General features: G+C 42.7%; 1 protein-coding gene across 2 annotated transcripts in view; it reads right to left on the minus strand.

Moving 5' to 3' along the window:
• sema3fa (sema domain, immunoglobulin domain (Ig), short basic domain, secreted, (semaphorin) 3Fa) overlaps positions 1-26,031 on the minus strand; it is a 49,631-nt gene that overhangs the window by 16,862 nt on the left and 6,738 nt on the right. For both annotated transcript variants that reach the window (XM_031843134.1, XM_031843125.1), the window contains exons 3-6: positions 4,091-4,251; positions 3,942-4,004; positions 1,483-1,602; positions 32-121 (exon numbers count right to left, since the gene is read on the minus strand). In XM_031843134.1, coding sequence (XP_031698994.1) covers positions 32-121; positions 1,483-1,602; positions 3,942-4,004; positions 4,091-4,251 — 434 coding nt within the window. The remainder of the gene's footprint in view (positions 1-31; positions 122-1,482; positions 1,603-3,941; positions 4,005-4,090; positions 4,252-26,031) is intronic.

A 26,031-nucleotide genomic window follows, 5' to 3' on the forward strand; every position in this document is an offset into this window, starting at 1 on the left:
AAGAGCCTTTACAAAACTCCCTTCAGCCCACCTTAGCCTCCAAAGGCTCTGACGTAGTGCTGTAGTCTGCTGCCCGACTTGTTCTCCCTCCAGATTGGGCTGCCTGAAGGTAGTGGGACCCCTAAAAACAGAGACATGGCACAGTGGGCCATCTCATTACGACATTCGACAGCCCAGAACAAAGTGTATTTAACTTGATGATGACCAGGACATAAACAAAAGACGGAAATAGGAAAGTGCAAAAACGAAGGACCAGAAAAAACAAGTCCAATTGAAGAACTAAAAAAAATTAATAAATAAAGTGCTCGAAGTAGAGCAACGAAAGCCTGGTGGGTGACGTTCATCATTTAGTAACCATGTTGGATTAGAATCAGTGTCAAGTAAACACAGCTGCAAACTCCATGCATAAACCATGCAGTGCCAGGAACGACAAAAAGAAAAGGAAATGCACCGAACTGAGACAAACAACTGAAAAAAATACATGACATTTAGCAGTATATAAAGTGAAGGATAGAACAAATAAAAACAGATATATATATATATATGAATGACACATTGCTGAATCACAGCAGTCTCGTTTAGATTTTTCCCAAAATGTGTAACCCTGCAAAAAGGAGCTCTTAAACACCATAAAAAGCAGGAAGATTGATGCAGTTAAGGGGAAAAGTTGAGTTAACTGAGGACAGAAAATGTGTGAAGCCCTCCGTGTACTAAGCGGAAGAATTTTGGAACAATTGGTTTCTGTTTACATCTACACTTGCTGGAGAAAATCTTTACAGTGTGAAGTAACATAGCATTTGGGCCTTAAGGGAGAAGCTGAATGACAAGAGGCTGGACTGACCTTTACATTGAAATCTGAACCCACCAGTTGAACAGTGAGACTAGACAGGCAGAGTGGTGAATGTAAGTGTATGGACTGTAACCGGGCAGGCAGCTGCTGCAGCTCTGCATGGCCACCGTGCTGGAGCGAGGGAGGGATGGAGGGAGGGTCGGAGGGGTGAGCTACAAGGCTGATGATGGATGAGAGGCTTCATCAGTAATGATGGCCTTTCAGAAGCTCTCAGCCCAGATAGAAAGACAGGCCACAGGCTCTGTTGTGTTTAAAACAGGTGAGGAGGGGACTACACGGAAGGCTATTTGCTACAGATATACTGTCAACATGCTATTCCCAGCGGTAAGAAAAGATTGGTTTCTCAACAATCTCTAAGCTGTGGCACTTAGGTATCTCACCAACAGCAATTTTGCAATAATAGAGATCTAGATAGGACTGGCCATGAGCTTCTTTCTTTGAGTCTCTTAGACCGTGAAACAGCACAAATCGATGAAAAGTAAGAAGCAGAAAATGATGGAAGAGAAGCAGAGCCCGTGAAACTGAGGAGCAAGAGCAGAAGTAGATTCTCTGACCCGAGATTGATTGACAGATAGAACCTGAGAGTGAAGGTCAAAATGTCTCCATGGCTGCTGGGCAGCGTCTTTGGTTACCTGTGACCTGCGTCCTCGGTCCACGTAGGTGCAGATGGGGTTGTACGCGCCAGTTCCACACACATACAGGTGGGTCCGGTTCCACGGCTCAATCAGACGGATAAAGTTTCCACATTCTCCCTGTTGGAGAGCAAAAACAGGATTAGAGATTTAGGTTAAAAACATTACTCTGATCATGAAAATGCAATGGGAAAAAAAGGGTTACATAATACGTAATGTCCCACTGATGGTTAATAACCTCTCTGCCTGGCTTAAAACCATCACATCTATCCTTATCCGCTGTTGGATGGCTTGTGTTTGGCAGCTCTTTTCTCTGGCTCTGTGTGTTGGCTTGGCCCAGGCTTCACATCAGACCACACTGTCGGAGGGAAAATTGTTTCCATACAACAGTATGGCAGACACAAAGAAAAGCAGCGCATCTCAGCTGTGAAGTGTTTTGCTATGGGGACTGAGGGTAGAAGCAATTCAATGTTTTGTCAGACTTGGAAAAACATTTTGGTTAGACCAAACAAGACTTTTGTGTGAAAAATGTATTTTTTCGAAAACAGATTTTTAAAATCCAATCAAATTTTTTTAGAAGAGAGACGCTTCCTGTTGTGAGCTTTTCAACATCTCACCACTGATGTAGTTTATTTCCATATTTAAATATCTAAGTGGTAAGTGAATTTAGAAGATGATCAATTTTCTTTTTAGGCTGCAGACAAAGAGGTGCTGCTGGTGAAAACAGCTCTGTGATTTCGAGGTCTGCAGCTTTCTAATCTCTTTATTTGTCCAACCAGCTGTCTGCCTTCCTGGTCTCAATCCACCCAAATCAAAACTCTCAACAGAAATGTACAGGCCGATGATATCTGTTTAGATTTGTCCATCATGTCAGCCACTAGTGAAAGCTGGCGAAAAAGAAAGGATGTACTAAGCACAAAAAAAAGATTCTACGCAGGATGGGGGATGAGCCATTTTGGCAGATCTTAGCAACACGACAGATGCACAAGTCAGAGGTTTGAGAGGATGTTTTATTTTGTGTGTGGGTTTATGCATGTGGGCCTGTGTGTATTATTTAGCGCACAGTTGTGCTCCCCCACAGAGAGCACAGTGGGGATGATTGCCTTTGACCTCCTGCCTGAACCGACATCCCCTCTGAATTGCTTTTGAATTGTCATCATCTGTCATTCCCTAAAGAGTGGGCCAGGATTGCCACGATGTATCCCAGTAGCCAATTGTATTTCTTATTTTAGTGATGAAATTTCAAACCCACCTCTAACACACACACACACACACACACACACACACACACACACACACACACACACACACACACACACACACACACACACAGGGCCAATACGACGTAGCCAGAGGCTGTGAGAGGCGCGGGTCACCAAACACGCATAAATGGACATTCCAGTTGGATAAACAGCCGCCTGCGCTCTCTACCAGCAGGGAAGAGCAGGGTTATTAGCCAGAGCCTCATCACCCTGTTGGTGCTCACCGCTCCTGCCAGCGCTCACCCCTAACATGTGTGAGAAGAGTGTTTCGGGGGGGAATAAAATCAAAAGAAAATGATCTGGTTTGTATATGAATTTCCATGATGTGTTTCCATGTGGGGGCTGCACCGGCGGTGGCTGTGTTTGAACGTCTGAATCGTATTAACACTTCAGAGAGGCCTGTACCTTCCAGGGGCTGCTTAATTTTGTCCGCCTGCCTGGACAACACAGGGTAAAAATAATCACTGTGCAAAAAAGAAAATTAGATCACGTTAAAACATTAATTAGAAACGTCTATAACATGTACGAGATATGTAGGGAGGTGCATGTAATATGTTTTCAGCTCTCGAAGGAGACTGCCAAAAGCTTAATTGGTTGCAGCTGTAGGCAATCAGTAATCAGGGATGAAGAGACAGTAAATAAGAGCTTCACAGCAAATCACACATTGAAAGGAGCTTTAAAATGTCCTCCACTGACCCCAGTGTCACATTCAAATCATGCATGTCACTAACACGAAAAAACACACTTGTGATTTTAAACACCAGGGTATCACCAGATAAAATGATGTTAAATGTGCAGCAGGTCAAAAGGGACAATGGTTTACAGCTGTGCTTTTATTAGTAGGAGGAACATTGGGGGGGTCTGTAACTCTTGCAGTTCTTAAGAGTTGATGCTTGAAAGGCTTGTATGAAAATCTACAAAATATTCAGGAGGTCACCTGCATGGGAGTTTTATTTTATTTTTGGGCTAGTTCATTCATTGTTTAATCCATAATAAAAAAAAAATAAATGCTAATTTTATCTGACCAACAGTCTAAAAATCCCAAATAGAATACATTTACAAGAAAATATTAAAACTATATATTTTAGAAACAGGAACCTGGAAATGTTTGCCATTTTTGCTTAATTAATAAGGACTGAAAAACGGGGCATTGACTTGTTTCAGCACTTCACTTCATCATACTATTTGAATACTTACATTGGTGTCTTTTCCTGACAGGACACATTCAGTCTTCCTTTGGGGAGCAACAGGCCAGTGGATCTGACAGGGAGAGATCAACAAGCTGGTTAGATATAAACCTGTGCAGAGCTAAGCCAGGATTATTCTTTGTGTGTGACATTTCTTACTATGAGCGGCTCCTTGTTGATGTCGTGCAGGTCCAGAGAGAGGATATAATCTTTGCTGCCCACATACATGCGGTCATGGTCCTCATCCATGCGAAGAATCCGATAGTCAGTCGAGTTCAGCAAAAAGGAGAAGTGATGAGCTGTGCCGGTAGACTTTAACTCTGTAAAGAGACAGAAAGAATGGAGAAATAAATGTTTTTTTCCTACAAGCTGTGCCTATAATACCGTAGCAGAAAACATACAATACATTTGGGAAACAGAAACCCCAGACACGGCCACAAGAGAAGTAGGCTTTTTTCTTTGGCACAAAGACGCCCTTTGGTTTGCCAAAGTTATTTCATTCTTTCACTTAGGAGGTGATCTTCTTTCCACTTCATTTACAAATCTAAACCCCACACACACACACACACACACACACACACACACACACACACACACACGCACACACGCGCTGATGTCAGGATAGTATGCTAATGGTGTGCCAAATCTTCCCTCGGACGCTCCTAAATTAAATTAACAGAAGCAGTCCTTTTATTTTTCCTTTTTCCCCCGTACAATTACATCCTGCCATTATGAGGTTATGGACAGGCTTGATTTGGTTATGGCAGGTTTGACAAAAGCAAGGAGACAAACAGTAAATCTCACAGGAGTCAAAGCTGAATGGTAACAGACGAACCATAAATCACTCTCTGATGTATGACAGCATTAAGGTGTCAAGAAAACTCAAAATGACCATAATCATTTTAGCCTGTGCTGTTTTTTTCCCCACACAGGATGCTTCATAATTATTGGTAACCTGAGTTGCATCACAGAACATGGCTTTCATTAAAAAAAGCCAAATAGATGATGTTCAGGACCTGGCAGTCTGACTATGGCTTCTTTCCCCCCCCCCCATGGCGCTGTGGTTAAGAGGATAGCTTTCACTATCCCTTCTTGCAAATTCTCCATTTCAACTGCAGCAGAGAAGATGCCGACGACTCCAAGGCATAGTCTCACACCATATCATATACAACACATTGCCACATCCTTTCCTCCATATGACTGTTAAAACTATTTAGACATGAAACTTCTCTCTAATGGTTCACATACTGCTCTGAGCAGATCCCTGGTGGGTAAGCGTGAGTTTAAGTTACACTCGGGGTGTGCTGGGAGATAAATGGAGATCTGGTGTACGGAAAGCAGTTTTTCTCCCGGTCCTCTCATTACCTACCGAGCTGTTAAGAGAATCTGATAGGACGACTCTCTTTCTCTTGCTCTCTTTCACAGCTATGCTTGGGAAAGTGAAGCTTGAGAAAGTTAAGCCTCCACTTGTGCCGTTCTATTTACGGGGGAAAACTAGAGGACCAGATAGAGGACCTGTTCATGTTCTACTTCAATGGGACCAGACAAACGCTCCTACTGTTCTCCTCGGCAAAGTCTGAGACTCCCTAAAACAGCCTTTATTGACCAGGACGAAGCAGAATGTCATGTTAATTTCCTGGGAATAAAAGGCAACATGATGTTCTCCATCTGCACAGGACATTTTGAAATACTGACATGAATCCTCTGCCAGAAAGCTTCTCAGCTGCTTGCGTTCTGAGCTCCTTCAGGAACTGTGAAATGCTGCAGTCACGCTGCAGCATCACGGCAAGCAGTGGGGTAGTAAATAGGAGTAGACATGCCTGTCAACCATGTAACTCTCATAAGTTGCCTCTAAACACACATACAGTAGCTTTAATACTCGTTTCAGCTCTCAGTACCGTCACAGCCACACACAAGTCGGCGGTGTGGATGTTCTTCAGCATGAGTGAAGGAGACATATGTCTCCTTCACATATGCAATTTGTCACAACTGCAAGTCAAAAATAAGTCTCGGAGGAACAAACAACTTAAATCAGATACTTATTATATTGTAATTTATTGCCATGCATGCTGCTCAGAGTAATTGCAGGGACAGGCTTCTCTGCAGACAGTAAGGTCTCTCCCTCGCACATTCCTTCTTGTAACTGTACGTACAGCCAACGGTAACAGAGATTGCATTGACTTGCATTATGTGGTGTTCAAGGCATTCAGTAAAAATTTGGCAGGATTGGGCAAAGGTAAATCACAACGCCAACATGTGTTTAAATGTTGGCAACAAAAAATTTGTTTTTGGCGAGAAACTTGAATTCATACGGATGTTTTCACAGCAATATAAAAGAATTAGAGAGGGAATTATGATCTGTTTGACTTCCTAACACTAGCTCTAAGCAGCTTATAATTCATAATTAAAACAACTATTGCCAAGATTTTTTAAATAAAAGTATTTAAATACAATTATGTATTTTTCTCACCCTTTGAATTATGCGTTTGTATGTAAGTAACCACTATAGATGACAATAAAAGTGAAGGGATAACATTTGGAATTTTTGACGGTTTTCATTTACTTCGGGTTTAAATAATGTTTCAGGATGGGGGTGAAAAACAGTGAGCCTGGAGCCTTACTGTCAATTCTACTTCTTAGACTATTTCAAAAGTCAGAATCGTTATTTGTATATTTTGCAATAATAGACCATCCACTGCACTCATACCTTACCCTAATCATAATAGTGGGCATAGCAATTAGCATCCAAGCCCAGCAGTTCATGTGGTGCTTTTTATGTTTCATAAGGTTAGCATCAAAGCATAATTAACAAGCTAATGTTAGTCAGCAAACTACCCAGTTGCTGAATGAATAGAATGGAACTTAATTCTTCATCCATTTGAGATGGCTTAATTTCATGTATTGGACTGATTCCTAAGGCTAGGTGGGTTAGTTTACGGAGTTAGCAGGCTGGTCGTGGGTTAGCAGTTTAGCAGGTCCATCAGACAAGACCTCGACGGCGCTGGTCTCTGACCCCGTGAGCTGCAAGCTCCGTCTTGGTTTGTTAACATTACTTCTGCTCAGTTTAGGTTGTTGGTAGATGGGTCTCCGAAATACAACAGTGCTTCCACAAAATGTCATGAGATGGAAAGGTGTGAAGCAGTAGTATATAGAGTTGCACTTTCAGAATCTGACTCCACTCAGCACTCACTCACCTGTTGTGCAGCTGAGTCCAATTATGAAATTGGCTAGATAACTCCAGTGGAAGCACGCACACCTATTAGTGATATCCTATTGTCAACACACAGCTTAACTACACATCATTATGATGTCTGAACAAAAAGCAGTCCAAAATGTTAAGGGAAAGGAGAACTATAACCCCCTACCACTCCTAACACTGTTTATAATGGTATCGCATTAACATCAACCTCAACCTCATCGTTTGCAGCTCACTCACTTAAATTAAAGTTTAGGATAACGACAACATGCAACCAGAAAACTATGAACATGCCGCAGGAAACTGTAACTATGGCGCGGAGCCGCACTTCGCCGCTGCCTGACGTGTTTTCGGTGTAATAAAAACATTTCTTACTGCAGCTAATTTACATTAAAAGCATTCAACCGGTGAAACACCGGGTTGCTTTTATTGTGAAGAATTCACAGGAAATGCAATGTATTTGTCATAGAGGACACAGACAACAATCTCAATTAGTTTTTGCTTTAGTATTAAACCGCCATGTTTTTACCACCAGCAAGGAAGGATGTTGCCTAATCAACCAGAACAAAAATTAATTCTTTTATGATTTGAACTATCACCCTGCCCTAGATCAGAGCACATATGCATGAGCTCAGTAAAGTAGAACACGGGTGCAGGCAGTGACAGCAACATGATGATGAATCACAGCCCCTGGGTGTCATATGTTCAAATCTATGATTGCACAAAAACAGCACACACACACACACACACAGAAAAACATCCTAAAACTGCACATCTCCATTCTTTCTCCATGAACGCCCCGTCTCATTTTCCATCCTTAACTGCTTGTCCGCCACACACTCAGCCAGCTTGCTATTCTGGCAGGCCCAGCGTCCAATGATACTGGAGCTTCAGGGACACCAGACATCACCAGCTGACATCCCACATTCATCACCTCTACACTCAGATTCACACTCAATGACATCTGAATGGGAGCCTGCTGGTGGCGACTGGCTGTCACAAGTCCGACAGCAGTTAGGTCGCTGAAAAGTTCAATGAGAGTGGCGAGAAAGACAGATGAGACAGACTAGATAGGCAGACAGACAGATAACCTACTATGTTACAAATAAACATTCATCAAATCACATTATCAGTTAGCAGCTACTGACTTTGAGTGTCCACAACCTTTCATCTTCCTCCCTCTCCTCAAGTCTAGCTCCATTCAGGATCACTGGATCAATATCTATTACTTTTGAAACGGACCTAATGTCATCAATGATCCACATTTCATGAAAAAAACAACAACCCAGTGAGGACCAAACTCAACTCTTTATCAAAACCGAATGCATAGAAACATGTTGTACTTTCAATTTGGGAAGAATATTTTGTAGCTATGACATTACTGATAAAAAAACAAACAAAAAAAAAAAAAACACCTTTCTTGGCAGTAACACAATAATTTTATTTAAAAAATGATATTCAAATAAACTGTGTTGAACACTTTTAAAATACAATAATTATCTTTTTTTTCCTGAAACATGGCAGGAAATTACACCCAATTGTGGTTTGGACATCTTTTAATCATTTTGATATTTGCTGAAATTTACATGAAAAGGAAGAAATATTTTCATGGAGGTCTGCAAATCCCTGATAACTAAATGTAATGAACTGGTAATCTAAAGAGCAGTGGTTGGGCCAAAGCGTAAAATCAGTCGGTGGGTGATATGAGCGCTGTATGGACATCACAGCACCCTTTTTGTATGCAGCCCTGTAGTTCAACTACATAAAATTGCATTGTAGGAAATCATAATGCATGAGACATACAGTATACAATCATATATAGACTGCATCTACAGTAAATGGGACTCATTCCAAAGTACATTTAAATGTCCCTTCAGCTAAAAGACAATGACTCTATTAGAGTTCTACTGTACATAAACTCTATTCATCATGCCATTTTGATCTGTGAAAATGAAGTGGCAATCAGGAGAAATGCCACAGCCTTGCAAGATGAGACATGCGAAAACACATTTCCCTTGAAATAATGCCTGCGGCATGGTGAGATAAGGAGTAAGGCATGATAACAGTCCACCTCAAAGCGCTCATACGCTCTATTTTCAGTACAAATTCATGTTCTCAGAAGACTTCCTGTGCGTTGCAGCTCGGCCAAAATTGAGCATGCCACTAAAGCCAAGAAAAATTTTACAAAACAAAACCCAGCCTTGACATTGTGTTTTAAACGGTTGAATTTATAACCAGCTGCTAAACTCGGCAATGATAGGGTACAAGTGTCTGTCTCAGGATCTGGTGTGTATCACCAAGTTTCCCAGCGAGGTCTTTGTAATCACTACCAGACACACAGGCAGACAGATCTAAATTGCATTTCTCTTTTTAGTGTGTGTGAATTGTCTTTGGTTTGTTCACAATCTTTTTTGTTGGATAAAACTCAATCCGTTCCTACGACTGGCCCAGAATATGAATGACATCTGCTGGTAAACTGGGCCTGTAGTCTGTCCAACTGTTGATGTGATCCCTCTGAACTGTGTCACTCTCTGCTTTGTTCTGCAGCCAAGGTATGTAGCCCTTCAGCCAAGAGTTGCACCTTGGCGTGGTTCTCCTGGGTCACCCTCAAAGGGACATAAGGGACCTCTGTTTTTAATCTGTAAAGATATGTCGAAAGACGCAGCACTCGGATACCGCTGCCACTTCTTTTCATGTCGTTATCAGCCTCGCAGATCTTTCCCGTCAGTGTGTGTGTGTGTGTGTGTGTGTGTTAGTTACGGGTGAAAGAGAAAGGGGAGGTCTGAGTAAGCAGGCAGCAGAACAACCCACATACCTGCCCAGGCATCCCTGGTATGTTGTCTGAATTCCCCAATCTACTCATGTTCACCTTCTCATAAAGAAGAGGTGTGGCCCCACCTTGCTGCGGCTTGTCTCCAGCCAAGCGTGCACGGATGTGTCCCAATGTGGATTTTCTTTATCAAGTGTGGGACACAGATAGCTTAAACATCAGGACTTTCTTCACCAGAATAAAGACAGCATTGGTTATTTTTTACAACAAGTAAAATGACCTACTGTTTGTGCCGGTAATGCCATTTTTATATCATCGCATGATTAGAAGATCAATTTCCCTCTCATGGCTGTACATTAAGTATCTCATCTAACGCTCAGAAAGAAAGTGAATAAGCATATTTCCCAAAATGTCAAAGCATTACTTTAACCATAATCACAATCTTCCCCCAACTGCATCCAAGCGTTGTCTAAACCCAAGCAGACCTTTCCTCGGTTGTTTAGGTATGAGGTCATTGGGATTAGTTTCTGTATTGTAAATGCACACAATCAAGGATTGAGAGAATGTGTGTTTGTTCAGTGCAAATCCCAAGTGCATACTGAGTGACTGACTCCGGTGTATCTTTGCAAGTGTAAGCGCACAGGAGGGAGAGGTCATTGCAGATATCAGAGGGGCGGAACGGCACTGGGGAGCCTTATCAGCCCAAGCCTCGTGTTTGCCTCCGCTCAGCAACTCATAATCAGCCTCTCACCACCCACTGGGGCCAGGACTATTGACTCAGAACACATGTCACAGGAGCTGATTGCTGCTTACCTGTGCCTGTCAAGGACAAATAATTGGCACCAGATTACGTTTTATCTCCGAGCTTCCGGATGCTGTCACTCAGATGCTCTTCACGCTCGTCTGCCACTGATACACATGTGTGTGCGTACATAGAAATAGAGCTCTCTGATCCTCGCATCAAATCAGAGACACCTGTCTCCCACTGCACAAATCAAGAGCAGAGAAAGATTGATTTATGTAGTGAGTTCGCTTCCTGAGTGGCAACTAGAGATTATAAAAGAAATCTACTTCTGTGTTTTCTGATGACATTAAAGGTTAATTAAAGCACGAGGGAGTAGAGGAGGAACTCTGGTTCAACTGACAGGAAAGGTCATTTTAGTTTCTTTATCCCACTGTGTCTGGTCTGCAAACCCAACCTTCATTAAATTCATGTTATACTGTATACGTTGTCATCAGAAGAGATACAGTGGGATTACATGCAGAGACGGGATGCACAAGGCATGTTATTTCAAATTTTCCACCTATAAATGATGGACTATAATAAATTAATCTTCTTTATTTTCAAGAAAACAGTCAAGAAACAAAGATTCTTGACTTGATATATATATATATATATATATATATATATATATATATGAAAAACTCATATCTTGTGCATAGTCCTTTTTATATACATTCAACAAAGACCCAGCCAAAACCAATGGAGTGTGACTACTAAAAGCCTGAGGTGTCTTATATGAATACTACCAATGCTTGTCCCTCAACACACACTGACACAGACAGCTGCCCTCAAAAGCCCTGCTGCAGGACCGCAGGTGAAAGGTTAAAGGACACAAGGGGTCTAGGGTGAAAGCTCATCCCTGGCCTCCTACACACTTCAGCATAATCAGGATTATCTCTGGAGGGGTCAGGCAGGGTGCCTGCTCCAAGCTGGGACAGGAGAGAGCAGGGTGGTCATGATACTGGGGATAAGGGGATGGGATGGTTTGAGGAGAGCAGGGAGAGATTGGAAAAACACCCCTCCTTACACATGTCTGCGAGGGGGAAGACACACTGATGTAACTGCTGCTCAATTGAGATACGCTTCACACAAAGCAAGCTGTTTATCAGGTTTTTCTGCTTGCTTACACATAAATAAATATAGTTGGATACATTCAATAGGCATACAATTCATACTTCACATTTCACAGAAGAAAAAAAAGAGAAATCCATTTCATGCTGAGCTGTAAATACTATAAAGCCGTGCCATTCAGGAAATCAGTGTGCAGGTCGACCTGACTCTTCCTTTACAACACTAGTCTAATCTCTGGATTTTGGAGAACATGAAAAACACTGGTTGGCTCCTTACTTTGTTGATACAATGCTCTATCCCAAGGTGCTGCTTGGGCCCGAGGCTGGCTGTTGTATGCACTAGTATTTGTGTGTGTGCCATTGGGCCTGTGCAGACGCTGCAAGCTGCTGTAATGATGATGAAGCTGTGTTTGTTGTTGTAGCTGTGCTGTCGCTTGCAGCGAGCTGGTCAGAGTGGCGGCGGTGGTCAGCAGTGACAACACAGGTTAGGGGGGATTATGGAAAGGGCTGAATAATGGGACAGCACTGGTGTGAATGAGTAAAAAAACCCTCCCCTCTCTGGCTGACCTCTGACCTGGCACTCAGAACAAATACTCTCCCTCTCTGTCAGCTGCACCAACACACCCCCAGATGAACAATGCTTTCTCTGAGGAGACTGTTCATTCTTATTTATGGATTTCTTCTAATCCTCGATTCGATTGGGAGAGTTAATTTGCATCGTCTCTGAGCCAAGATGTCGATAAATTGGTTCTTGTTCCGCTGATTTTAACCAGAACTGAACATGGCATCATTTTAAGCATGCCCTCTTGCTTTCTCGTGTATCAAGGTCATGGCCACAGTGTTGCTAGCTGGGGGCAATAAGAGGGGGGTAATTAGGAGGTAAATTTAGAGAGACCATTAGCAGCAAGTGTTGACTCAGGATCCACTGGGGATAACAGCCACCTCTACCCTCTTTGGGAGATCCAACCCATCCACTATATTCCCCAAGGTCATTTTTCACCCACTACAGCAAATGGCATGGTAGAGGAGTGAGAGTGGAGGGAGGAGTCTCGAGGGATGAGGAGCTTGACAGCAACCCTAAGAACTTCCATTTATCAAAGCAGACAGGAGAGAGCCATGGAAACTCTGAGTCAAACTCTGAGAGTGCTCCTCTGTGCAGCCAACACACAGCGAGGCTGAGATCCCCTCTACTGCTGCTGAAGGGGCAAAAAACACAGCTCACAAAAGGCACAGAGAGGCTCTCCAATGTGTATTCTAATCATGGGTTGGAGGACAAAACACCTTGATTGTGTGCCCAAATACACAAAAACACTGATTGAGATCTCAGCTGCCAGCTTAGGTAGAGGGCAGGAGCGGAAAGAGGAGTTTTCAAAAGTAATTTACCCCAGAGAAGAGAAGGGTGGAAGAATAATGAGGAAGCAAGATTTTTGCGTAACGTATCTACAGACAAATTCACATGGTAAACAGACAGCACATACTGTACCTGCATTTAAGAAGCTATGTGCTACATTTTCACGTGCATGTACAGGCCAATGAGCAAATAGGCACTATTCTATAAGACATACAAGATGCACACTATTGGCTCTTTATTTTTGGAAATGCAAGAGATGCAGAGTTCTAGCAGGCGGGAAGAAATAATTCAAACGATAATTAAGGGGAGTGTTGAGGAATCTAATGGCCTTTGGGAAGGAACTGAGATGGTTGTGCTGGTTTAGACACTTTTAAACACAGTTCATTGGCAGTGTTGGAGGGGTGTTAGCTGTACTAGTGCAATGCTTTTGTAGCATTTATGGTAGACACCCTGGGTAGAATGTCTTCCAAGAAAATGCCCCAAACACCAGCCATGCCATGGGAATTACGACTAAGTAAAGGAGAGTGCTATGAGATGTTTATGTTATAAAGCCACAAAGTCCACAGAGGGAGGCAGTCGAGGTGGATGGATGGGTCAACAAATCATTGGACTCTGACACTAATGCTGTTCTTTTCTGGTTTCCTGTCGACAGTCAATATTTTCTAACTGTAACCAAGATGTTTCCCTAAGCAAGTCTTCTTTGTGCCTAAACCTTACTTTAACCTTAACCATAGCAGTCTCAGATCAGAACGCTCTTTTAGTTATTCACCAACAGTAATTTGTAACAATTTTGGAAGGCACTCACAAATGATGTCCCAATGAGAAAACGCTTATGTGTCATTCTGAAGGTGATGTATAGACAAATGATCTCTTTTAATCTGGAAGACGTATTGTTCTGAATGAGTAGCGGTCTGAGGCAGTGCACTTCTTTGTCCAGCCAGCGATGCAGCTGATCAGGATGATCTCTATGGTCCCGACATGGTAAAGTTGATGTCAGGGAAACTGTAATTAAGTAGAGACACCACTGTGCTTTTATGTGCAAGGGTTCAATCATCCAAGTGCTATTCATCCAGATAAGGCTGAACACCATCTGATAGTGAGATGTGACTGCAGTTAAGACCAAAGCTTTCTTATATTAATACAAGCCAAAACATTTTCTTCCTTTTCTCAATCAACCATTCATGTGGAAGATTTTCAATTCACAGCACGCGATGGCCAAAATCAGATAACCAAAATGCAGCTTCCTCGTGAGGAGTGATGAGGAAACAAATATCTTAACAATCACTTATCACTTTTCTGTCCTGCATCAACCTCCTCACGATTATTGCATTTCCGCCAGCTTCCATCACACCATCCAGAACATTGTACGGATTCTTAAAAACATGTTGTCATGCATGCAACTCTTTCGAAAAATGGGAGCATCCCCATCTATCTTGAATCTCCCTCTCTATGCTTTTGTAATGGCTCATCACCTAGCATCCTCTGAGACCTTTCCTTTTCCTCAGCTTGCCTGATCCTGCCAGCATCCACTAGCTGCTGTCTGCATACCAACCTATTAAGATAACGCGCTCCTTCTTTAACAGCCGGCATGCCACAGGTGGAGGAAGCAGGGCGATGGGGGAAATGCATGCATGATGTGTTCAGTGATGATGTGTTTTTCTATTAAAGTCAGGCTTGTGATTCACCCATTAAAAGTATTTAACTCGTAAAGAAAGAGTTAACAAGAGTTGTTAAGAGACACGTTTAATGAGATTCAACAGTTATGCTTCCAACAAAACAGTTTTAGGCAAATTTCTCAAAAGCTGACGAAATATAATGCTTGTGGTCATGAAGTTCCATCAACTAGTGTTGTGCAAATTACTAAGGAAGTGACTCAACGATATATTCAGACAAGGAGCAATAACTCTGACACATCATGATATTTCATAGCTGCTTCCCAGATAATTCCCATTTATGTTATTTGAATGAATGACTTTGTCTCTTCTGTCGGCACACATACACACCCATGTGGCGTTTTTGTCAGCTACCCCGGAGACAGTGACAGGATGACAAGCAACAAAGGCCACTGGCTGGAGCTGAACTGGGGACGTTTTGTAATGTGTGTCTTCAACTAACAGGCCACCTGGAGAGACGGGGAAAATGTTTTGAACTTAGCCAAGAAAAAATACTTTTTTTCCAAACATGCATTAAAACTGTTGAATAGAAATGCACTCAATAGGCTCAACTGGAGCAATCAAATGAAATGTGCTAATGGAAAACATGGTATTATTTGTTAAATGCACAGCATTGCTCAGGACATGCCTTGTATGTTCCTTGTCCTATATTTGCAGTGAAACGAGATGGTCAATTAGACGTTTGTGATGTGAATATAAACGTTCTCTTGTTCCAAAGGGCCAGCCAGGGCAGCTAGTTGAGCATCGGGGTCGTGAGCATCTGTGGAGTTATCATACTAGAAAGCCGCTAATGGGCGAGCGCCAGAAGCCCATCTGCCTCTGCACGGTCGAAATAATACTGCATGCTCTTCTGCTGCATACATCCACTTGACCCAACGAGGCTGCTAGACAAAGGCAGGGTCACCCCCAACCAGGTACGTGTCAGCACAGATCCTGGGTCGAGCCTCGTGCACTAATGCCATATGACAGGCAGGGGACAACCAGATAATGCTCAACAATCAGGCGGCTGGTTGTTGAGCAGCGTGGCACGGTCCTCAGATGGGGTGTTGGGAGTCCGGGCCTGCAGTGAGGAACTGCTTATTTGTCTGACAGGCTTTGTGCTCAGTTAACAACGAGTGGGGGTTTTGCCACAAAGACTGAGACAGGCATGCATAACCATAACACTGTTGTTGGGTCCACCACTTTTATCAAGACTGAAATATCTCAACTACAATTAGATAGAATCCCATGAAATTCGGTATGTACATTCACTGTCCCGAGAGGATGAATCCTAGTAACTGATGATCCCTTGACTTTTCTTGATACCAACATCAGCATCACTTACCCTTTGAAATAACTCAACATCTACGAGATGGATTGGCACAACATTTTGTACAGACATTTGTGGTTCCCAGAGGATGTACACTAAAGATTAAAGGGGGATAGAGTCACCATGAGGTTTATATTTGTGGTTTTTAGTGAAAGGGCCTATTGAATAAAATAAATATTGAATGGTTTGCTACAAAAATTAATTTAGATATTCATGTTCCTTTCAGGATGACTTGTAATAACTTTGGTCTCCTTCTAGCATGGACATCATGTCAAAATGTTCATTGCTTCGCTTTATGACCTAAAACCTGCAAAACGAATGACACTCTCATCAGCCTCCACTGTACTTGAGGTTCAGTGCTAATTGGCAAATGTTAGAATGCTAACCCGGTAACCTAAGTTGCTGTACATGGTAAACATTATACCTGCTAAACATAATGATATGTTAGCATGCTGATGTTAGCTTCACAGAGCCGATTGCATGGCAGTAGACTTTCACTTTCTTATTCTTAATACAGTACATAATTTCTGGCTAAACTCACTTCCTTACTGTCTTTGACGAGGACTGCACAGATATCTGATAAAATGTAAATATTTAGTTCAGTCTGCAACTACAAGTGTTGGGTTGATTGGCACTTACATGGACGTAGAAGGTCAATATTTTTTAAAACACACTCCCTAAGGAGAAGTTCTTTGCAAATAAATCAAACATAACATTCCTCCAGTAATCCATACCATTAGGGTCCGACTGTGCACCGCTGAACCAACAGATCAATATGGCATTGACCTCAGCAGATGATTCTGAAGGTAATTACACTCAGATCACAAACTCCGCCTTTTCAGTCACTTAAGCTCTGAATTCCAAGCTTGGCTAAGAAAAATTAATTAACCAGCAACGTACTCGGACGATTCTTGAGTATATTCTCAAACAAAAAAACACAGATATTCTCTGCCTAGTTATTACAGGTAACGTCTGAGCTGTTATTACTTGGGAGCAGCCAAGAGACAATATTATGTTTTGTTCTTATGTCCTGGGTCAGAGCAGCTTGAGCCCCACAAATGTGAGATGTTTTTGCTCGTGTTTCACTTTTTGGGTTTGGGCCCAGCACTGGCTCTGCTTATACTAAGTATCCTCTATCCCTGAACCCTTCACAGAACAAGCAGCAGCATTTTCTGTATGTACCAGGGTGTTCCTGTAGTGATTCTTTGGTGGCATGATGAGTTTCATGGTGTGCAAGAACTGACTGCAAACTGATACTCTGACCAGACCACATCACACTAGCTCTTTTCATTACAACTATCTTTTGTATGTGCTTCCTATAACAGTAACTCTTTTTTTTCTATTTTGCTATATTTACAAGCATGACATTTAATACAGCCTCATACCAATACACCCACACAAAAGGACCGATGTAGACAAACACAGATTTGAGCCAAACATTCAATCAAACAAGCTGTGGGAAGAAAAAAAGAGAAGGGAGACCAACTGGTGAGAATAAGCTGACTGAGTGCTGTGAGACACATGAGTTCATGTTAACTTGTCCATTTGCTGTCTGTCTGTCTGTTTGGCATAAATGGGGGCAGACGAGTGGAGAAGACAAAGTGGGGGATGATGACTGTCAGTCAAGGGCATTCATCTTTTCTAAGTGGGAGAGTGGCTGTATGACGGGAGATGGTGTTAGAGGGAATTGGAGGGAGTTGGAGCAAAGGGCTGAAGTGGGGGACGAGGTGGCAGAAAGGAATGTTATAGAACATTGTTATGGAAATAGTTTGGTTTGGGAACATATTCAAACTGTATTGACTGCAGTAAAAAGATAATATGAAATTTGTTTCGCATTGATGGATGGATCTTTAAGCTTTTGCAAGATGACAAACATTTCATGGGTTGCTTTTACTTTTGCAATTCATCACCATATGCCACCTGTCTTGTTTCTCGGTCAAAGGGTCTCTGTGATAATTTGACAAAGTGATAGCTGGGCTTTCCAGAGGCGTCAAGGAAGACTCACATCACACAGTTAAAGAAACCAGCAAACAGGTGCAGAATTGAAGAGTAATCTCACACGGCAGCAGTCAGCTTCGACCACCATCAGCATTGGAGTTATGTTTTTTTTTTTTTCCAAGTATCCTCCAAAAAGGAAACAGTGACTTCAGAATGTGACCAGATGAATGCTGCGTGTGATGGGCTTTCCCAGCAGGAACGGCCTGCATTAGTTACAAAACGAGCGGGCTTCACAGAAAATAATTACAGGCTAAAACATCCATTTACATTCCAATAGGTTAAAAATGTGCTTTGAAAGCAAAAAAAATGTCATTCAAGATGAAACATGTTGGCAGCCATTACAACTTAAATGGATAATGTGAATTGTCTGCTACAGGCGGGCCCCGCTCTCTCATCTCAGCCTGCAATTAAAGCAAAAGCTACCCAAGGTCAGGCTGACTGACAGGCCGACAGACCTATAGATTACTGTCCGTCTGTGTAATCCACGGCCTTTTTACTCCCTTCGCTGACTGACGCTCTCACCCCTCCCATTTAAAACACCAGCGCCTGTTGATTTGGCTGCTTTCATGTTTGATGGACAGGTGGGACATCCTACCCAGTGACCCTGCGACCTTCTTCTCACCCGTGACCATAAGGGCCATGCAGAGTGTGGCTGCTTCGGGGCCGTGGGGAGAGGATATTTGAATGCCTCTAACTAGTAGGAAATTAATATTAATAAGGATACGTTTCCCAAATTGAATTGTGGGGTTGAATGGTGATGTTTTGCAGACAAAAGAGGCATAAGTTGCAAAACTGAGAAGCTTTGACGAAGAGGCAGGAAGAAAATCAAAGATGGATTAAATCATAAAAAATAATACAAGATAACGTGTCTGCACTACACAAATCACATCAAGGCCTCTGGTTCTCGTAAATTCTACACTGCAATTTTTGCACACCAGGCATGAAATAAGACCGCCCTGTTCAGACTTCAGACTATGCACCCAAATACCAGCGAATCTAAAATGGTCATTTCTGTGGCATGTTAATTTTGGCAGTTCTGCTCAGGGAGATTTAGTATGCACACAAATGTAGATAGATAATTGTTGAAATGACCTTTCCAATAGTTAAAAAGTCATGGTGCAACACGGTCTCGTAACCACTTTTTACAGTAGGATCCAGCCATTCGTAGCTATTTGGCTTCAGGCTCACAGTACACTACTAAAAGTTGCAAGTCTGTTCTTAAACATCCAGATGAAAGATGCTCAGACAGTTCTGACAAAAGAAAGTTAGCTGGAAGTACGTGTTTTGATTGGAGAAAGAGAGAGATAGCAAGATATAAAAAAAAAAGAAAAAAAAAAAAAAAGAGTGAAGAAGGCAAGAGTCCTAATCAGTTAGGAGACAACATGCGTGACAGAAGGAAATCTTGGTCACAGTCCCTCCATCCGTTCTCACAACGGGTGTTGAAGGAGGCCAGTGATTGCACGGACACATGGAGGCTAAAACCCCTCTTATCTTACGCTGTCATACATTCTCATAGATCAGTGCTTAGCCATCCGCTCTGCACTGATAAGGCAACCAAACACCGACTGATCCACACCAGAAATAGAGAGATAGAGACATTTTTCTTTTATGAGTGCCCTCTCCCGCTCTCTCTCACACTCCCTTCTTCTATCTTCGCTATCTGTTTTTCATTCATCAGATCTGAACAGAAGACAAGTTTTTTTTTTCTCCTTGTTTGTTTGCAGCTTGCCATATTTTCTGTTGTAGCTTTTCCAGCAGTCTGGTTATGATCATCTTAAGAGCTAGTGAATCTTTTCCAACATTCACACGAGAAAGAGTTGGGAGTGCTGAGAAATTATCGTTTGATCGTTGCGCAATAAAACATAAAATAATGTGGCGACAAGGCTTTTATTTGAACTGAATATGCCAGTTGGATCTCACTGCAACAAGACTACTGTAATACCAAACGTGTGTCGAGGACAGTCCATCTCATGATGCAAAACATTGGTCCAATCCGATGAGTGTTCCCGAATCCGAAGTTATCTCAAAAGCTGCTTCTTTATGAGTACAATTCATCTGCAGAACTTGAGCATTCAACACTGCACACACACTTTCATATACAATATCTTTGCAACGACAGAAACAATATGACTTTTGGTGACACAGAACAGTCCTGTTGAATGCCAACGAACACAGTGTGGTGTGGTTCCTGCTTCTTGGGGTCTAATTTGCTTGAAACGCATTACAATGGTTTGTGACTAATTAATCATGCATAGATGGTTTAATAGGACAGTGTAATCTGGCCACGGTGGTGAAAAGGTACATTTCACACTGTGCACCAGCTCTTTATGCGTGTGACATTGGTGTAATAAAAAGCCACAGACTAATGAATTCCAAGTGTTTTATACTTTCTAAATGCGATTACACTTGAACAAAGCATCATTTAGGTTGGAGATCTTCCCCGATATCAAAAGACCCTTTTTGTTTCCTCTGTGTGATTCTCAGCCGAGTCGACCACATTAAAACTCGATCCGTCAGCCGCGGAATAAAAAGTTTGCGTCTCTGTGTTTGTGCCAGGAGGTGCCGCTTCCTATAAGCTCTCTGCGGGGCCGTCTGTGGTCTTCCATCATTGTAGCGCGGCGGAGCACATGGTCCAGAGGAGCACATCAATTCATCTAACACGAAATCCTACAGAACATGAAAGCCCCGGATCACAGCCAAGCCTTGAGTGATGACTGTTTCAGCGATTGTGCCAAGAGGAGAGAAAGTGAGAGACGAGAATGTTGAGAGACATAAAGAGAGAGCAAGCAGAGGGAGGAAGAGGACGTACAGAGATGCTTTGAGCGTGAATGCCGTGCCAATGTGCCACTCCCCCTCCGCTTCCCCAGGGACATGAATGAAGGAAATGAATGATGGACCCAGCCCACACAAACGCCCCTCTTCTATTGAGACCAAGCAGTCCATTCACGGGGATGAGTGAGGCGTCGACACCAACAACAACAATAACAACAGCAACATAGGAGGCCCTTGCTCCTATTTCTCATTCATACACATGTATGCAGTCACACAGACACACACATGTGGTACAGATACCATGGACAACACTGCCAACATACCATTAGGGACACCTAGAGAGGGTTCCTGAGAACAGGGCTGACTAACAAAGCGTGGAGGCAAAGGGGCGTGAATGGGGCACGAAAAAAAAAACATCTTGGCATCACGTCAATGCAACCGCCACAATGATCAGGGATGAGAGGCCATCTCCTCCCCTCCACAATCAGCACATTATCAGGAAGCCCATCAGTGCATGAACCCAGAAAACAAGGCCTGGAAACCTCATGTTCCACCACATTCTGCCCTTCCTCCTCCTCCGCTTGGTTGTTGGCTCTCTTGTTCTTCCAGGACGGCATGGGTTCAGGGGGGTTCTCGCCCACACTGGGGTGATCTCACTCAGAGGTCTGACCTTCAAACTCAGGCATTACTTGCCTGAAGCCACAGCAGCTAATGGAACGTGGGGAATACAAATCCGATTGAAACGAGATCAATCTGACAAGGGAGGTTAGCTATTTACCAAGCATTTACATCTTGAACCTTGAAGGTGGGCTTTGTAATGATGTTAGCATCTGACTGAGTGCTCAGTTTTCACCAATTACGCATCCTGTAGAGCGAATGTATGAAGAGCGCTGAAAATGAAATACAGCTCTGACAGGAGCAGGAGGAGGAGGAGGAATGTTCTGGCTTTTTAAATCAAATAGTGAAACACCACTACTGCAGCCTCCCACAGGATCATGGTCAGGCTCAACCACAGTCCTAATTTCTCCCATAATCACATAGACAGCTACTTGGTCTTCATCCAACATATACTGTTCACACGGAGAGGCTTGATGGACTATTAGTCTGAATCTCCCACACCTGAAAATATTCATGGGGTTGTGAGTGTTTGAGGTTGCACAGATTCTGCCAAAAAAACAACTTTGACCTTTCATTTACGAAAAGGAAGCACTTCCCATAAAACTTTGCCAAACTGGCACAGAGCGAGCTACAGCACTTCGATTGTATAAACACTCCGCAAAAATAAATATTCGTGCTTTAGATTGACATAATTTCGTATCGTCTATGAATAAATGTATGGTTCAGAGCGCACTTTGGGCTAGTCCAAATATTCCCAGGTGCCAAAAACACTTCTTCTAAGACAAACTGTATGACAACATGTGAGTGTGAGTAAAGTCAGCACTTTTCATTGACTCCAACATCAAACCTTGCGGTGCGAGGTTATTGCCGGGGCTTTTGGCACGGAGCTGAACAGTCACCAGCTGAGGTGAACCATCTCAACCGACACTCATACACTGCTAATGGGAAGCAGACACACAATTTGTTCTGAGTAGGCCTTTGTGCACCCACACTCCTCTCCTCCTTCTCATTCTCAAATCCCTCCATCTATCCACGCTCTGACTGAGATAGCAAACCTGACACTGATGCCCTGTAGTCCATTAGCACTCTTAGAGAGCCCCGTCTGAGTCTGCTCTATTGCTCCCTTCACATTTCCTTCCACTCACCCTATCAGACAGTCCTCACTTTGACTCTTGCACTGCTTATCTGAGTCTCTCTGTCTCCTTTCCTTCCTCCTTTCCTCCTGTATGATGTCTAAGTTGGAACAAGACGAGCTCCTCGAGTTCAAAATGTCAGTCCATGTCCATAGGGAGGAGAACAAGTCACTCATGTCCAATTCAGATAACATTAATGTGATTGCCAAAAATCCCCTGGTGATACCAGCAATAGCTCCACAGATAACTCTCCTCCAGCCTGTCTGCTCTGATGTAACATCAGACACACCTGTTAACGCTGATGAACAGTGGTCTGTACAGTGTGAGCTCTCTCCTCCAACAGTAACTCACTGCCCAGCAAGGCTGCAACTGAAGATTACTTTCATCATCGAATCATCTTTGGATCATTGACTTCACCATTGTATAAAATAAAGAGTACAACATATTTCAAAGTCTAAATTAGCTTCTTTTGTCTGATCAATAACTTTTGAGTCTTTTGTAATTGGTATTCTACAGCTCCAGTCACTGACAGTCACTCAATGTATTACGTCACTTGCTCCACGCGTTGCTCTTGTACTACGTCACTTGATGTAGTACAATGCAAACAGTTGACCGAATGCAAAAACCTAAACATTCAACATATCCATAGTTTGCAGAAACGTACAATGCCACCATGTTTTCATGGCGACTGGGCTGAAAAATCGGGGTAGAATAAAACCTGATCTGTGAACACTGAAGGAACACAATTCAATTCTCTGTATACCAATATTGTATATGGAAAAAAAAAAAAAGACAATTAATTCTACTTTTTACCTTGAACCAGATATTAGAATCCAGCTAACGCTGAATTAGCTTTGCAAGTTGCATTTGACAAGGTATCAAATGACACACACACAATCACACACACAGAGATGCGCACACACACACGTCTATGTATATTTAAGTGCAGTTTTCCCACCCCAAGTGTTCACAATCGCCACCATATGACGAGGTCAATGGCACTGCAGTAACAGGATCCCAACACTGACAGACAAATGATAATGAATGATAGCTGTCTGAGTAAATAAGTGGAGAGGTGCCCTTGACCCGCTGTCTCCTTAATTTCAGCACCCCCCCACACCCAGAGGACTCCCACACCTTGGCTACATCTGGAGAGCACGTCCAGTTTCAACACAGAGAAACCACTTATTCTCTCATTTAACTCTCGAACCCTCCCCAACACTTTCACAAGGCTGTGCCGCAGCTTTATAACTATTTTAGTAAATTGATTCTGTAGTTTGTCTTAACGAAGCCTTGAAGCGTCCACGCTGCTTTACTTCAGGATTTCCTGAGAGAAGAAGAGACAGCAGACATCAGGGGAAATAAGCACAATGCTGTGATTACATCCCGCATCTCCTCTGTGGAGAGAATCATTTGAACCCGATTCGGTTTGTGAGGAGTGACAGGTAGACGTTGCCATGGCAACCAAAGCAAAGCATGTGTCATATAGCGTGCGTTACAGAAGCTCTGCAAGCACACGCATACACACAAACCTTGCAGACATAACCATAAGGACTTGACATGAATATTAAAAAGACACTCTGTCACTTTAAATCTGCAGAGAACCACCTCTTGTAAAAGCCATTACTTGCTCTCTAATTCTGTCTCCAACCACAACAACTGTCGTCCGCTTCAACCCCCCCTCCCCGCCCTCCTGAGGTTGATCACAGCATGCATAATAATCTGCCTCTAATAATGATTAAAATCACACCTCAAGAGTTGTGGGCTCTGTTATAAGATGACAGAAAACAATTGCACTGACTGCACTAACCACTTTAACTGCACAAGCCACTCAAGTTCCTCCAACATGAGAAAGAAATGACATCTGTCTGATGCACCACTGTGGCTTACTTCTATTTTTATACTGTCTGACACATTTCGATCTTAAAAAATGGCTGCAGCAGGAAACCGAGAGACAAACGCACACCAGGATGCACTGTCTATCATACACACACACACACACACACACACACACACAAGTGTCTGTCACACCCTGCTGAGCGTTGCCCCCCTTTACACAGCAGACAGGGAACTGGATGGGCTATTTATCGAGCCTGCCAAAGCATCCCCTGTAAGTAAACTACCATGTACACACAGAAGATCTCTGACAAAAAAAAAAACTATTAACAAAGAATGTTTTAAAAGTAAACATCCTGATCTTTTTTGCATACAACATTAGGTGACTGTGGTCAGTTGGAGCCCTTCCAAGGCTTGGATGGGCATTAAACTCTCCATCATCTGTGCACGCGACACCCACAGCAAGCGAAAGCTAACGATTATGGTTTTGTAGAAAATTGATGAAACATGCAGCAGTTTAGATCAGGTTTAGATCAGGCTCAATGTCAGATGTAATCAGCAACTATGGCAAAGTGCTTAATTCTCCAGTTGCAATAACGCTGCTTCTTCTCTGTAGCAGTGCCAACTGATGGCTCATGGGTACTGTAGTATTTAGAGCCATTTGCCATATCAAACCAAAGAAAGAAACATGATTTCTCAGAAACAAAGTTTAAACTATTTAAACAGTAATTTGATAAAATTTAGTTTTGGTATATTATCCAGACTTCTGTGCTTCTGGTTGAGGAACATTGTGGGTAAAAGAAAAGATAATGGGAATGCAAACAGTGCTAAAAAAAAACAACTAATCAAAATCCAGAGGCTTCTATGTTTATCATGTATTTTGTTGGACACTTGAGCTGCGACAAAATACAACTACCCAAGAAGCACATAGTGATAAAAACAAATATAAAGTTACTAAGACACATCTCACAGTGGAAGAAAAGTATATTCTGAAGAGGCTGGATGAGTGGTTTCATTTGGATGTTGTGCATTTTTATCACCACAGGGGGAGATTCCAGCATCAATAAGTGCTTAGGCATGGGCTCTGCTCGTCAGCTCAGAAGAAGTATTCAAATCGCAGAAAAGCGATTCCAATTTAGAGCTTTTCACTGGGAGCAACGGTTTGTATGTGTATTTCTTTCTGTGACACCATTAAAGAGTGGGGAGCCAGCAATTTATTGAGTGAAAATGACTAACAAGTGAATGGAGACACATCATTTCCTTTTAAGCCTGCGATCTAAGTTAGCACTGCACTCACTGCACGTTTGCTGAGCTGGTAGGCAACATCCTTCTGTGCATATATCCACCCACTCCTCCCTTAAACATCCCCCTGCTCTCTCACCGATGTGCCCTCCTCTCAAGGAAAGTCTGGGCACTTTAGAGACCCCCCCATCTCCCCTTTCGCCTTTTTAGTGTACTAAATCAGCTGCTGTGGGCGGCATACTGGGTGCTCTCGTCCCATTACCTCACACTGCCAACCTCTTATCAACAAGCAAATAGAGAGGGTGTGAGTGTAGAGTAAAGGGAGAGGAGAAGGACGACGAGGCAGAG

This window comes from Anarrhichthys ocellatus, unplaced genomic scaffold (assembly GCF_004355925.1).
Source record: "Anarrhichthys ocellatus isolate YVR2014 unplaced genomic scaffold, GSC_Weel_1.0 scaffold1, whole genome shotgun sequence".
In the NCBI taxonomy this organism is placed as follows: domain Eukaryota; kingdom Metazoa; phylum Chordata; class Actinopteri; order Perciformes; family Anarhichadidae; genus Anarrhichthys; species Anarrhichthys ocellatus.